General features: G+C 43.5%; 1 protein-coding gene across 6 annotated transcripts in view; it reads left to right on the top strand.

Annotated features, from left to right (window-relative positions):
- The window catches only part of c2cd2 (C2 calcium dependent domain containing 2), a 31,280-nt gene extending 20,113 nt beyond the window's left edge, over positions 1 to 11,167 (top strand). For 3 of the 6 annotated variants that reach the window (XM_086179303.1, XM_086179304.1, XM_086179302.1), the window contains one exon: positions 8,383 to 11,167. In XM_086179303.1, coding sequence (XP_086035429.1) covers positions 8,383 to 8,603 — 221 coding nt within the window. In that variant the 3' untranslated portion in view covers positions 8,604 to 11,167. The remainder of the gene's footprint in view (positions 1 to 8,382) is intronic. The other 3 variants (XM_086179306.1, XM_086179305.1, XM_086179308.1) reach the window with 2 other exon arrangements.
- Positions 11,168 to 14,215: the final 3,048 nt, after the last annotated feature.

Below are 14,215 nucleotides of genomic sequence, written 5' to 3'. Positions count from 1 at the left end.
GGAATTATGAACAGTTCCAAATACCAGTCTGTATTGGCCCAAAACCTTTGGCCTTCTGTGAGAAAGCTAAAGATGAAGAGGAACTTCATCTTTCAGCACGACAATGACCCAAAGCACACCTCTAAATCAACAAAAGAATGGCTTCACCAGAATAAAATTAAGGTTTTGGAATGGCCCAGCCAGAGTCCGGACCTGAATTCCATCGAACATCTGTGGGGTGATCTGAAGAGGGCTGTGCACAGGAGATGTCCTCACAATCTGTCAGATTTGGAGCGCTTTTGTAAAGAAGAGTGGGCAAATATTGCCACATCAAGATGTGCAACACTGGTAGGCTCCTACCCAAAAAGACTGAGTGCTGTAATAAAAGCCAAAGGTTCTGCAACAAAGTATTAGTATAAGGGTGTGCATATTTATGCAACCAGGTTATTTTCAGTTTTTATTTTTTATTTTTTCCCTTTACAGGTTTCAGGGTTTTTTTTCAATTGCATTGTACAGGTTATAAGTCACATTAAAGGTGGAAAAAGTTGTAAGATTATTTTTCTTGCTGTCATTTTTTACATCACGAAAACCTGGCATTTGAACAGGGGTGTGTAGACTTTTTATATCCACTGTACTTGCGCCCACAAACTCAGCCAGAAACCTGGGTGTCATGATTGATGACCAGCTGACCTTTAAGGTTCATGTGGCCTCAGTTTCTCAGTCTTGCCGTTATGCCCTCTACAACATCAGGAAGATCAGACCCTTCCTGACCCAACAGATCACACAGATTCCTGTTCAGGCTCTTGTCATCTCACGCATTGACTACTGCAACTCTCTTCTGACAGGCCTCCCTGCATGCTCATTCAAGCCTCTGCAGATGATCCAGAATGCAGCAGCACGTCTGGTCTTCAACCAGCCAAAAAGGGCACATGTCACCTTGCTGCTGGTTTCTCTTCACTGGCTTCCAGTGGCAGCCAGGATCAAATTCAAGGCACTTCTCTTGGCTTACAAAACAATCACAAGAACGGCTCCAGCCTACCTGGAATCCCTGATCCAGGTCTACTCTCCTTCTCGCCCACTACGCTCTGCATGCGAAAGACGCCTGGTGCTTCCAGCCCAGCGCTGCTCCAAATCCCTAGCCAGACTCTTCGCTTCTGTTGTTCCCAAATGGTGGAACGAACTACCCAACTCTGTGCGTTCTGCTGAGTCCCTTTCTACTTTTAAGAGACAATTGAAGACTCAATTGTTCAGAGAGCACCTAGGCACTTAACCTGACTCTTCTCCTCTTTGGGGTAGAATAAGTCAGAGGGTCCAAGACCCAGCACTTAGTGATTATGTAGCACTAACTGTGTTGTGTGATGTTGTATGTCTGTCAAAAAAAAAAAAAAAGGACGGGGGGGCGACACTAATGCCACTAGATGGCAGTACCTGTGACCAAATCACAACTGAAGCACTTTTGCGCCTCCTATGGACTTTTCCTTAATTAAGTCTAAATTCTTGCTTGTGTTGTACGTCGCTTTGAACAAAAGCGTCTGCTAAATGAAATTGTAGAATTGTAGAGATGAGGAGATAACATGTTTCTGCTTAAATGCCCTACTTACATGATGTATTAGCACTGTAGCATGAACTTTTTCCATTTTTTATAAATTTCACCCAAAAGCCAAATATCCCTAACTTTTTTGCGCGCGTGTGTGTGCGTGCGTGCGTGCGTGCGTGCGTGCGTGCGTGCGTGTGTGTGTCCGTCCCTCCCTCCCTCCCTCCCTCCCCAGGGATTTAAACTCAATATTTAGCTGAAGTTAAGAGTTGGACACAACCCACACACCGCACACTTACATACACGCATAGTTGTGTGTCAGGTAACCCAACATTACATTGTCAACTCTGGACCAAAATTGTGTTTACTCTAGTGATTAGGTTTGTTAAAATTGACACAAAATTATACTTGAATATTTTTTAAATTTTTAAACATATTCTAATATATAATGTAATACATTAATAATTTTAAATAGTGTATAATTCAAACATTGCAGACCTTTATTCCTCTCAGTCCACAATTGCATGCCTCAACCCAATACATTGAAGACATGAATCACTTCTGACCAAAACCGAACTACTTGTAAACAGGGCTTTTTAGATTTCCCAGAGTGTAAATCACTCTCTCTTCGGTCAAGTCTCATTTTGAATTATCTGCCTCTGCCATCATTAGTAGCATTTTGAGCAGTTTTTCATTTTATGTATTATATTAATTTACTTGCTCCTCCTGGAACCATCAGATTATCGTGGTGGAGAAGTTTGAGTGCCCTAGGGACCCTAGGAGCTAGGCTAACAGGGGCGTTTTGCCCCTGGTAGGGTTATCAAAGGCAGACTGGTCCTAGGCAAGGGGCCAGACAAAGAATGGTTCAAAAGAATGGTTCCCCATGGGAAGAAGAAGAGTTTGTGTACCCAGCCCAGTACCGGGGCCCTGAGGCAGGCCCAGGGGAGGGGCCCATGGGCGTGTGCATGGTGGCCGGGCCTTCTCCCGTGGGGTCCAGCCAGGCCCAGCCTGAAAAGGTTACATGGACTTGTCCCCATGTGAGACCACTACCCACAGGAGGAACCGGAAGGGTTTAGTGTTGTCTTGGTTGACACGTCTCTGCAACATTGCGTGGACATCGGGGGCATTGCCTTTGGAGTGGCAGACTGGGGTGGTGGTTTCTATCTTTAACAAAGGGGACCACAGGGTGTGTTCCAACTAATGGGGGATCACCCTCCTCAACCTCCCTGGAAAGGTCTACGCCAGGGAAATGGAGAGGAGGGTCAGGATAGTAGTTGAACCTCAGATCGAGGAGGAGCAATGTGGTTTTCATCCCAGCTGTAAATCCATTGATCAGCTCGTCACCCTCACTAGGGTGCTGGAAGGGCATGGGAGTTTGCCCAAGCAGTCCACATGTGTTTTATGGATTTGGAGAAGGCTTATCAACAGACCCTTCATAGAAGATAAAGCAAGGAATCTGCATACTCAGCCCGGAGGGGCACCGGGGCCCCGCCCTGGAGCCAGGCCTGGGAAAGGACCCAATGCTGAGTGACTGGTGGTCGGGCCTTAGTCCATGGGGTCCGGCTGGGCCCAGCTTGAAAGGGATACATTGATTCGTCCTCTGATGGACCCACCACCCGCAGGAGGAACCGGAAGGGTCCGGTGCTTTGTGGTTTGGGCAGCATACCAAGGCGGGGGCTTTGGCTGTCTGATCCACAGGCATGGACGCTGACTTTTGGGACATGTAATGTCACCTCTTTGGCAGGGAAGGGGCCGGAGCTGGTGGAAGTGTTTGAGCATTACCGGCTCGATATAGTAGGCCTCACTTCAACACATGGCTCCTGGTCTGGAACCCAAGTCCTTCAGATGGGTTGGACTCTCTCCTTTGCTGGAGTTGCTCCTGGTAAGAGGCAGAGGGCCAGGGTGGGCATTTTGATAGCCCCCAGACCCTCTCTCTGTATGCTGGAGTTTACTCCGGTGGATGAAAGGGTTGCTTCCCTGCGCCGTAGGGTCTAGGAACGGGTCCTGACTATTGTCTGGGCTCATTCGCCAAACAGCAGTTCAGAATACCCACCCTTTTTGGAGTCCTTGGGAAGGGTGCTGAATGGTGCCCTGACTGGGGACTCCATTGTCCAACTGGGGGACTTCAACGCTCACGTGGGAAATGACAGCGTGACCTGGAGGGGCGTGATTGGGAGGAATGGCAGGCCCAACCTGAACCTGAGGGGTGTGCAGTTATTGGACTTCTATGCAAGTCGCAGCTTGTCCATAACTAACACCATGTTCGAACATAAGGATGCCCATCAGTGCACATGGCACCAGGACATCCTAGGTTGTAGGTCTATGATCAATTTTATAGTCATCTCATCTGATCTGTGGCCATATGTTCTCGAAACTCGGTGAAGAGAGGAGCTGAGCTGTCAACTGATCACCATCTGGTGGTGAATTGGATCAGGTGGCAGGGGAAGATGCCGTGCAAACCTGGTAGGCCCAAATGAGTAGTGACGATTTGCTGGGAACGCCTGGCGGAAGAACCTGTTAGAATGATCTTCAGCTCCCACCTCTGGCAGAGTTTGACCACATCCCAGGGGCAGTGGGGGACATTAAGTCCAAATGGGCCATGTTCCGCTCTGCCATTGTCGAGGTGGCTTTTGTGAGCTGCAGCTGTAAAGCTGCTGGGGCCGGTCATGGTGGTAATCCCCAAACCCTCTGGTGGACACAAGAGGTGAGGGGAGCCGTAAGGATGAAGAAGGAGGCTTACAGGGCATGGTTGGCCTGTGGGTCTCCAGAGGCAGCCGACCAATACCCACAGGTGAAGCGGTGTGCAGCCATGGCGGTCCCCAAGGCAAAAACTCTGGCGTGGGAGTATTTTGGTGAAGCCATGGAGAATGACTGTCGGTCAGCTCTGAAAAGGTTCTGGCAAACCGTCCATCAATCCAGGACACACTGGAGGGATTAGATCTCTCAGCTGGCCTGGGAATGCCTCGGGATTCCCCCGGAAGAGCTGGTGGAAGTGGCTGGGGAGAGGGCGATCTGGGTTTCCTTGCTGAGGCTGCTGCCCCCGCAACCTGGACCAACCGGATAAGCGGAGGACAGCGATGACGACAGATTAAGTTTATTACTGTGTTCCCAGGAGCACCCTGTGGGGAGTAGTCTGGGAGTAAGGGGTCAGACTCTCACTCTTCCAGTAGAGTCTCGTTTGTGTTGCCGGCAGTAAGTTGGACTTTTCCCAGTGAGGGTTGAACTCCACCAAGGCCGCACTCAACTGTTCTGTTTATAACTTTTATGGACAGAATTTCTAGGCGCAGCCAGGTGGTGGAGGGATCAAGTTTGGTGGATGTTGTGTCTGCTTTTTGCAGACGATGTGGTTCTCTTAGTGCCATCCAAAACTGACCCTGCCAACTATAGACCTATAAGCATTCTCCCAGTGATCTCTAAGATTACAGAAAAGTGGATTGCTTGTTCCATCAAAGGGCATCTCAATATGCATGGCCCACCACTTCACCCCATGCAGTTTGGGTTTCGTGAATGGCACTCGACTTAGACAGCCGTCTGTGCTTCTGTTGAAAAGGTCAAGCATTACCTGGATAGGAACTCTTGTGTTGGTGCAGTTTTCATCAATTTCAGAAAGGCCTTCGACACCGTTAATCATGAGGTCCTTCTCTCTAGACTCTCTGGTTTTAATTTTTCTGACAGTGTCACTACCTGGTTTACATCGTATTTATCAAACAGAAAGAACTGTGTAAGAATCAACAGGCATAAATCTCCTTGCTTAAATTGCCCCGTGGGGGTCCCTCAGGGGTCCATTTTAGGTCCGTTATTATTTTCCCTGTATGTTAATGATTTGCCTTATGTCTGTCCCAACATTGATACCATTATATACGCTGATGATACGGTAATATTTACACCGGGAAAACCCCTCAAGACGCTGCTCAAAAATTAACAGCAGCATTAGCTTAAGTCCAGAGTCAAGAGTGGCTGACTAACTCGTGCCTCTTACTTAACGGTAAAAAAACGGTCTGCATGACATTTAGCAAATCACACAGGTTTCCTTCTAAAGTTTATTTGAGGGGTGAGGAGCTCCAGAATGTTAGTGAATTTAAATATCTTGGTGTCATCTTGGACCCAACTCTATCCTTTAAGAGCCATATTAAAAATGTTGTAAAAATTGTTAACTTTAACCTTTACAACTTCAAACAGGTCAGATCTTCCCTGACTGACAGAGCAGCCATAACGTATTTACACTCCATGATTTTTTCGCATATTAATTACTGTATCACCAGCTGGTCTTACACTTGTGACTCTACTCTTAAACCTATAGAATCCTGTCTCAAAAAAGTCCTGAAAGTCCTGGATAAAAAGCCCTTTTCATACCAATACTGCAACATTCTTGACAAATATGATTTCTTAAATTTCGATAACTTAAAACAATTTAAGTCATCTTGTCTTACCTTTAAAGTTCTACATGGCTTGGCGCCTCAACCACTGAATGAGTTCATTCAACAGAGAGCTGTCTGTGGCCCTACCACACAAGTGACTACTGCCACGGATAGAGGGGACTGTGAACTCCATCTTAGGTGATCATCTTTTGCTCAAAACACCTTATCATTCAAGGGGTGCTCCTTCTGGAATGACATCCCAACATTCATAACTGGGTGCTCAAGTTTTAGCATATTCAAGAAACAACTTAAACAGTGGTTAAGAGGACGCCAAATCTGTGAACATGTTTAACTAAATTGTAATATATTATGCACTCTGCACTTTATTGCATCATACTGGGTTCTGTGCAATTACTCAAATCGTGTTTTACTATGCCCGGTGCATCTTGTACACCTTGCCGGGTACTGTGCATTCATTCCAGCTGCAATATACCACGCACCTTGCACTTTACAGTCAATCCCTATATGCACTTCAAACTGGGCCTGGTGCAATAGTTAGGTGTGAATTCAGTACTCTGAAGTTGGTACTGTCTGTTTGTTGTTTTGTTTAGTTTTTTTGTCCATGACTGTATTTTGGTTCGGTGGTTCTGTTGGTCTGTCTTTGTTTTGTAATAACTGTGGTTTCCTACTTATCTGAATGTACGTAACGTAGACATAACAACAACCTTGTCTGTCTATACGTAAGAACAACCTGCCAGTGGGACTACAGATGGAAACTAGCCTGTGGCTACAATCTGGCATATTTACATGCAAATGTACATTAATATGCACTGTCCCGCTTTTAACAAATAAATAAATAAATAAATAAAATAAAAATAAATCAAACCACGACCTCCAGTTCGCAGCCAAATTTGAACCGGCTGGGATGAGAATCAGCATCTCCAAGTCTGAGGCCATGGTCCTCAGCCAGAAAAGGGTGGCCTGCCCACTCCAGGTCCAGGGTGGAGTTTCCTGCCTCAGGCGGAGGAGTTTAAGTATCTCGGGATCTTGTTCATGAGTGAGGGTAGGACGGAGCAGGAGATTGGGGCAGAGTCCGCAGTTGCGCAGGCACAAAACCAGTCTGTTGTGGTAAAGAGGGAGCTTAGCCAAAAGGAAAAGCTACATCTACATTCCAACCCTCAACTATGGTCATGAGCTCTGGGTAATGACTGAAGAACAACATCGCGAATACAAGCAGCCGAATGAGTTTACCCCCACAGGGTGGCTGGGCTCTGCATTAGAGATAGGGTGAGAAACTCTGTCATTCAGGAGGGACTCAGAGTAGAGCTGCTGGTCCTCCATGTCAAGAGGGGTCACTTGAGGTGATTTGGGCATCTGGTGAAGATGCCTCCCTCGGGAGGTTTTCGGGGGATGTCCACCCGGGAGGAGGCCCCAGGGCCGACCCAGGACATGCTGGAGGGATTATATCTCTCGGCTGGCCTGGGAATACCTTGGGATTCCCCCAGAAGAGCTGGTTGAAGTGGTGATCTGGGTTTCCTTGCTGAGGCTGCTGCTGCCACAACCTGGAGATGGGATTAATCTATTAATATCTAAATTTTCAAATTTGATTGCCTTAAGGAGCCTTCAAAGCCTTTTTTGTTTGACATGATGAGAGAGAATGGGAAGCAGGCCTGGGAATGTGTCAGGGCCTTATTGACTGACTCACCATTGTTGAAACCTGCAGGCTAACAGTGCATTACACTGACTGAGCAACTGGCATTTGATAAGGGGTCTAACTGTTCTCTTTGTCTCTTTTGGGCTTCCTCCACAAACAAACCTGTTCTGTTTTGTTCTAATACTCTGAGCTCAAATACATTCATACATACCTTCAAGCAGCTCTTTTGGTTCATGAAGATAATGGCAGATAAAACTATATCTTGCAGAAACAGACTAACAGAACTCCGAGAAAGAATGACAGTGGCACTGTTGAACTAGTTTGAGTCATTGTGGCTTCAAAATTATGTTAAACTCTTATTTTAAGTAAAAACCCGCTTGGTAATCAGCAAATGCACATAAGTAAAACACTTATCAGCATGTGAGAAGGCTTCTGCACAAGTAGGCCTGTAGTTTATTTGGTGGCTGCTTTAAACAATTGCTCCACATCTTACTAAAAACTAAATTTAATTATAAGAACTATTGAGATTACAGTTCATTCTATGCCCATTATCACCAAGTGCATTTTTTGTTGTTGCTTTTTGGTCAATCAATCACATCCATTTCAAATCATGAGGTTTGTCTACACCTCCTATCTAAGTTAAATGTTTCTTTCTTCTTTGCTGTTGCTCTTAGAATTTTCCTAAATTACTTATAAGCTTTGAAATCTTTACACTAAGCTAGGAACTTTCTGAAACTTCTCTCATAATGTTTGTTTGAAAGTTTTCTTAAGTTGTCAGTGGGGGGGTCATCATGACATGCTGCTTATCTCAAGATGACAATGAGCCTCATGTCCTACCCTCTGATCATTTGTTGCAGGCAGCTTCCTTCAGAAGAGTGCCAAGCTCTTCTTCCGGCGGCGTCACCAGCGCAAGGACCCGGGAATGAGCCAGTCCCACAATGACCTGGTTTACCTGGAGTCTCCTGCTGCAGTGGAGCGGGCCAGCCGGACAGCCACACTTAGCCGTATGCTCAACCGCAAGAGTAAGAATAGGAGCAAAGCCAATGGCTCTACCTCTGTGGGGGAGCCTCATGCGTGACCTGCCTCCCCTTCCTCTCCTCAGTTGCTCCCAAAACAACAACCACCACCACCACCTCAAACTTGCACTGGCTTAAGTCCTGGCTATATCACTCCCCCTAATGCCTGATGTGAATACTGGGCCTCCTGCATTGTGAATAAGAGATTTTTCCTGTTTAAAAGTGCTTCCAAAGAGAAGCAGACCTTCCACCCAAAGCAATTGTGCACACGAGTGGATGCAGTGTAATATTTTACATGTTTCCATTGTCTGAATTATGCAGCAATTCAAATTTTTAAGTTCTTTGTGGCCTTGTTAACTGATTCATGGGGTATACGTAGCCCGTCACTCTTTACCTCCCTGATGCTGAGTGTAGAGAAGGAACCATTCCTGTTATGTATCATAGGAACCTACAGTTGACCAAAGATGAAGAGAAAAGGGAGGTTTGTATGATTTGCACTTTTTTTAGGACTTTTATTTACAGTGCAATGACAGGCTACTTTTATGATCAAGACTCATCTGTAATTCTGGGCCCGTATTCATAAGATTCCTTGTGCCAAATCTGAGTTGCGCCAAAATCACATTTCATAATAATTTTCTCCTTAAAGTTAAGACTTATTTCAAATAATCTTAGCCTTAAGAAAAAAGAGTTGCAAAGAGGAAGAGACTAGAGAAGATTCTCTGAACAATGAAGAACAATAGGTAATTGGAAAGTGGAAAAATGCTGACTTGGGTCAGTTGAGGTCTTCAATCCGCATAGTGGTCACACAGCTCTTATATGGACTTATACTGTGACAAAAAAAATTTGGTTATTAGTGGGTGTCCATACCTTATAGCCTCAAAAAGAGCGTCTATAGACATATATTTTCAGTTGATATTGGTGTGTGCAGCTGTACACAGCTGCATCATTGCACCATCAGAAAATGATATGTTTGGGCCATTTTGAAACAACTTTTCAAACATTTGAGGGCTACTTTCAAATTAAAGCTTTCAATTTCCATAAGATAGTGTGATTAGATGATGTGATTTCTTTGATTTCTAAGTCTACCACCTTGTTTGGTATGAAAAATATACACAAATTACTATTGATTTTCAAGTGTATTTTTCAACTCCAACATATAAATTTAGAACAGTTCAAAAATAAAAAACATATATTTGTGTGATACAAATATTGATATTTTTTCAAAAGATTGTATGAAAAATGAATATCAATATGCTCAGATAAATATTTTTAAAATAAAACACTTTCTGTAACATATGTGCAGTACTGTTCAAAATAACAATTGCTCCTTTTTTTATATGTTACATAATTGCAAAGGCTGACATGGTGATTCAATGATGATTGATGGTGCAGCAGTGATAGTGGTGAGGTCAACCACCACGTCCCCTCACAAAGGTAAAGGTTTGTGTTCCATTCTTGCTCAGAGTTGCTCTGAGAACATTCCTAACTAACCCTGAAGCTACAGCTCCTTGGTAGAGCAAGGAGCTCTTTCAGAATGTTTATGAATACGGGCCCTATAATATGGCTGGTGAGAATCTGAGCTATTAATACAACTTAGTCTTGACACTAATACTGTGAAACATGGGCTTTACATCAAATATCTGGTATTTAAATTCCATTTAAAATTTATTGTGTTTTGTTCTGATTGGAAAAATCAAAGTTATGTATTTTAAATATATCAAATCCATTGTTAGATCATTACAACAAACATCCTCTCAAAAAAAAGCAGAGATAATGTTGTTAATATGAATTTTTAATGTAAACTACTTCCTACGTTGTGTTCTAATGATAAGCAACATTTTTGTTAGTCTTCCTGTACACTACTGTCATGACCAGGGTTGTTCATGAGCTAAAGGGGAAATGAACGAAACTTTTTTCCAGGGACTGTGACATCATGCTCAGCCACGCTTGTTGCATTCATGAAACTTATTGGGCTTTTTAGCTTCTATTTCTTTTCATTTCTATTGAAATGCTCTTAAAACGATGCAGCTTTGAATAAGTGTGAACACTCTTTAAAGGAAATCCAGCTTATGATTGTATTTCTTAGCAGCTTGTTGGAAGAGGTCATGGTGTTATCTACTGTTCATGAATTCTGCAGTAGCCAGGCGTATATGACAGGACTGAGTTTGCCTTACAGGATGCTGTCACATCCCTCAACAGTTCCCCTACAACCATCAGCATTGCGCCATTAGACAGCCTTTGCACATATCTGTTAAAAGACTATTAAAGTACTGATATATGTATTAATGGGTTGTCTTTGGTCTTCATACTTAAACAGCAGAGCTGTCATCCCCTCTAACTTTGAAGGTCAGAGGGGGTGTGGGCAGATTTATTTAATCATACGCAGCTGTGGAACTCGTACCAATTGGAGCTTGCGAACACTGGCTACACTAAATTATTCAGTGAACAATCAGGATTTTTGTAATTCAAAACTGCTTCTTAGTGTTTCTGTTACTGGCAACTGCTCTGTGCACAGAAACTGGCTGAAATCACCACTGCTGCAAAAGGTCGGCCATGTTCCTGTAGGGATTGTAACTGATGAACATATCTTGTTATTTCATTTTAAGCAATAAAAGTTTGTTTGGATAACTGAGATTGTTGTGCCATGTTGAATTTACTCCTATTTGTGTATTGTCATACGCTTTCCCTTGCAAACAAGTTACTTTACTATGCTTTCATTTCACTTCTTTTAAATAAAGAATGGCATAAGCTTTCATTCACTTATATTTCTCAGTGATAAGTGAATGAAAGGTAAGTATAAATCACTCTAAGATTTATGGTATAGTGTACAGAAATATCTCATACTTGGCTTGTAACTTTCTTTTGACTATGATCCATGTAAGAAAAAAATTTAATTCATTATTTCAGCCATGGACCCAACAAAACCAAAATGGTTAAAAATGAACAATTAAACATAATTTGTATATACATATAAATATACACATCCATATATATATGTGTGTGTGTGTGTGTGTGTGTGTGTATATATATAATATATATATAATATATATATATATATACGTGTGTGTGTAAATATACAGAAACTATACATGTCCATCCATCCATCCATTTTCTACCACTTATCCTGTTAAGGGTCACGGGGGGGCTGAAGCCTATCCCAGCTGCCTTTGAGTGAGAAGCGGGTTTCATCCTGGACAGGTTGCCAGTCCATCGCAGGGTGAACACATATAGACAGACAACCATTCACAGTCACACCTACGGTCGATTTAGAGTATCTGATTAACCCATTCCCCTCTTGCATGTCTTTGGACTGTGGGGGGAAGCTGCAGTACCTGGAGAGAACCCACACAGGCACAGGTAGAACATGGAGACTCCACACAGAATGACTTTGCGCTCAAGCAAGGGCTCAAACCCAGAACCTTCTTGCTGTATGGCAAGAGTGCAAACCACTGCATTACCATTACCACCCAAACTACATATGTAAATAAAAAAAATCTCCCCTTAAAATAGAAATTTTATGTATTACATCGTGTAAATCTGACTTCTTGACAAAATAATGGCATGAAAATTAGTGAACTAGTCTAAAGGCAAAGAGTATTATAATCGCGCAGTCAGTACAACATCCTCTACAATCAATATTTATTTTAAGATGTTGACTGCCACAGTAAAATGTACTTGGAAAAGTATTTCATTTACCAATATACATATATTTTAACTTTTAGTTAAGAGTAGAGCTACATTATTAAATAAAATTTGAATGGAACTGCACATCAGATCATAACACTGACATGCTGACTAAACTGGAGGCCTGTCTAAAGGAGATAAAAACTTGGATGACCCATAATTTCCTTCTATTAAACTCTGATAAAACTGAAGTCATCGTCCTGGGCCCAAAACATCTTAGAGACACCCTATCTAATGTGATTGGTACCCTGGAAGGAATTATCTTGGCCCCCAGCACGACTGTAAGGAACCTAGGAGTTCTCTTTGATCAGGATTTGTCCTTTCATGACCACATTAAGCAAATTTCTAGGACTGCTTTCTTTCATTTACGAGACATTGCTAAGATCAGACACATCCTGTCTCAAAAAGATGCAGAAAAACTAGTCCATGCCTTTGTCACTTCCAGGCTGGATTACTGCAATTCCCTCCTATCAGGCAGCACCAGTAAGTCCCTTAAGACTCTCCAGCTGGTCCAAAATGCTGCTGCCCGCGTGTTGATGAGAACTAGTAGAAGAGACCATGTCTCTCCTGTACTGGCTTCTCTGCATGGCTCCCTGTCAAATTTAGAATAGAATTCAAAATTCTCCTTCTAACATACAAAGTCCTCAACAGTCAGGCTCCTTCATACCTGACAGAGCTCATAGTCCCCTATTATCCAGCCAGAACCCTTCGCTCCCAGGATGCAGGGTTACTGGTGGTTCCTAGAGTTTTGAAAAGTAGAATGGGAGCCAGAGCCTTCATCTATCAGGCTCCCCTCCTGTGGAACCGTCTCCCAGTTTCGGTCCGGGATGCAGACACCCTCTCTACCTTTAAAAGCAGACTAAAGACCTTCCTTTTTGATCAGGCTTATAGTTGGGCTGCTTAGGCTGGCCCTTTGATATGCTGCTATAGGCTTAGACTGCTGGGGGATCTCCCATGGTGCACTGGGCTTCTCTCTTCCCTCTCTGTCCTCCTTTATGTGTCATACATAAATCATACTCATACGTATTACTAACTCATCTTCTTCTCTGGAGCCTTCAGGCTCCCCTCATCCCAGATCCCAGGTGCTGCTAGACGAGGCTGCAGACCTGAAGAGGCTCAAGCTACCACCCATAGCTCCACCTGCTCACGTCCCCGTCTCTCCATCAGTCTCTTCCCTTTATCGCTCTCTTTATCTCTGTCCCACTCTTTCCTTCTGCATATCTGTCTTCCTCCATTATCTGTCTTTGTCTCTGCTCCACTCTCCTGCTCTCTTTCCCCCCAACTGGTCAAAGCAGAAGGCCGTCCCCATTGAGCCTGGATCTGCTCAACATTCCTGCCTGTTAAAAGGATGGTTTTCGTCTCCACTGTTGCAGGATGTGCTTGCTCATGGAGAATTGTTGGGTGTAAATTCATTGAAGGATTGTGGTACTAGACCTGCTCTACCTGTAAAGTGTCATGAGATAACTTTTGTTGTGATTTGGCGCTATACAAATAAAATTGACTTGACTTGACATGACTGTGTACAAATGTAAACAGAGACATGCAGGTTACAGAGTGGATACATTTCCTATGAGCATGTTGAGGCTATTGTGTGCTGGTAGCATGGGAATGCTGAAGCAAGTGATGCACAGGAGAGGAAAGATAAAAAGGATAATGTATATTGTAATAATGGGTCTTTTTGGCTACTTTGGTAAATCTGCAACCTCATTTTCCCCTTATTGTCTACCTCTGTTGCTGTCTGCCATGTTTGTTTTTGCTTATGACTCCTATCTAATCTCAAGTGAAGTAAAAGTTGCATCAAAGTCTGATCTGGGTTGAATAGCTGTTCTGACTGTGGTCGTATTTCCAAAAATCGAATGTGTAGACCAAATCTGATTTGAAAAGATAAGATTATATGTGTTCATATTGTTATTAAACAATCAGATCTAGGTCACTTGGGGGTCAGATTCAGGCCACTAGGGACCACAGTGTGAATCTAGCCTAAATGGAG

Source organism: Aulostomus chinensis, chromosome 15, assembly GCF_037954235.1.
Source record: "Aulostomus chinensis isolate RoL2024-O1b breed Wild chromosome 15, RoL_Achi_v1.0, whole genome shotgun sequence".
Lineage (NCBI taxonomy): Eukaryota > Metazoa > Chordata > Actinopteri > Syngnathiformes > Aulostomidae > Aulostomus > Aulostomus chinensis.
Note: the sequence above shows the minus strand (reverse complement) of the source record. Positions and strands in the feature narration are given on the sequence as shown.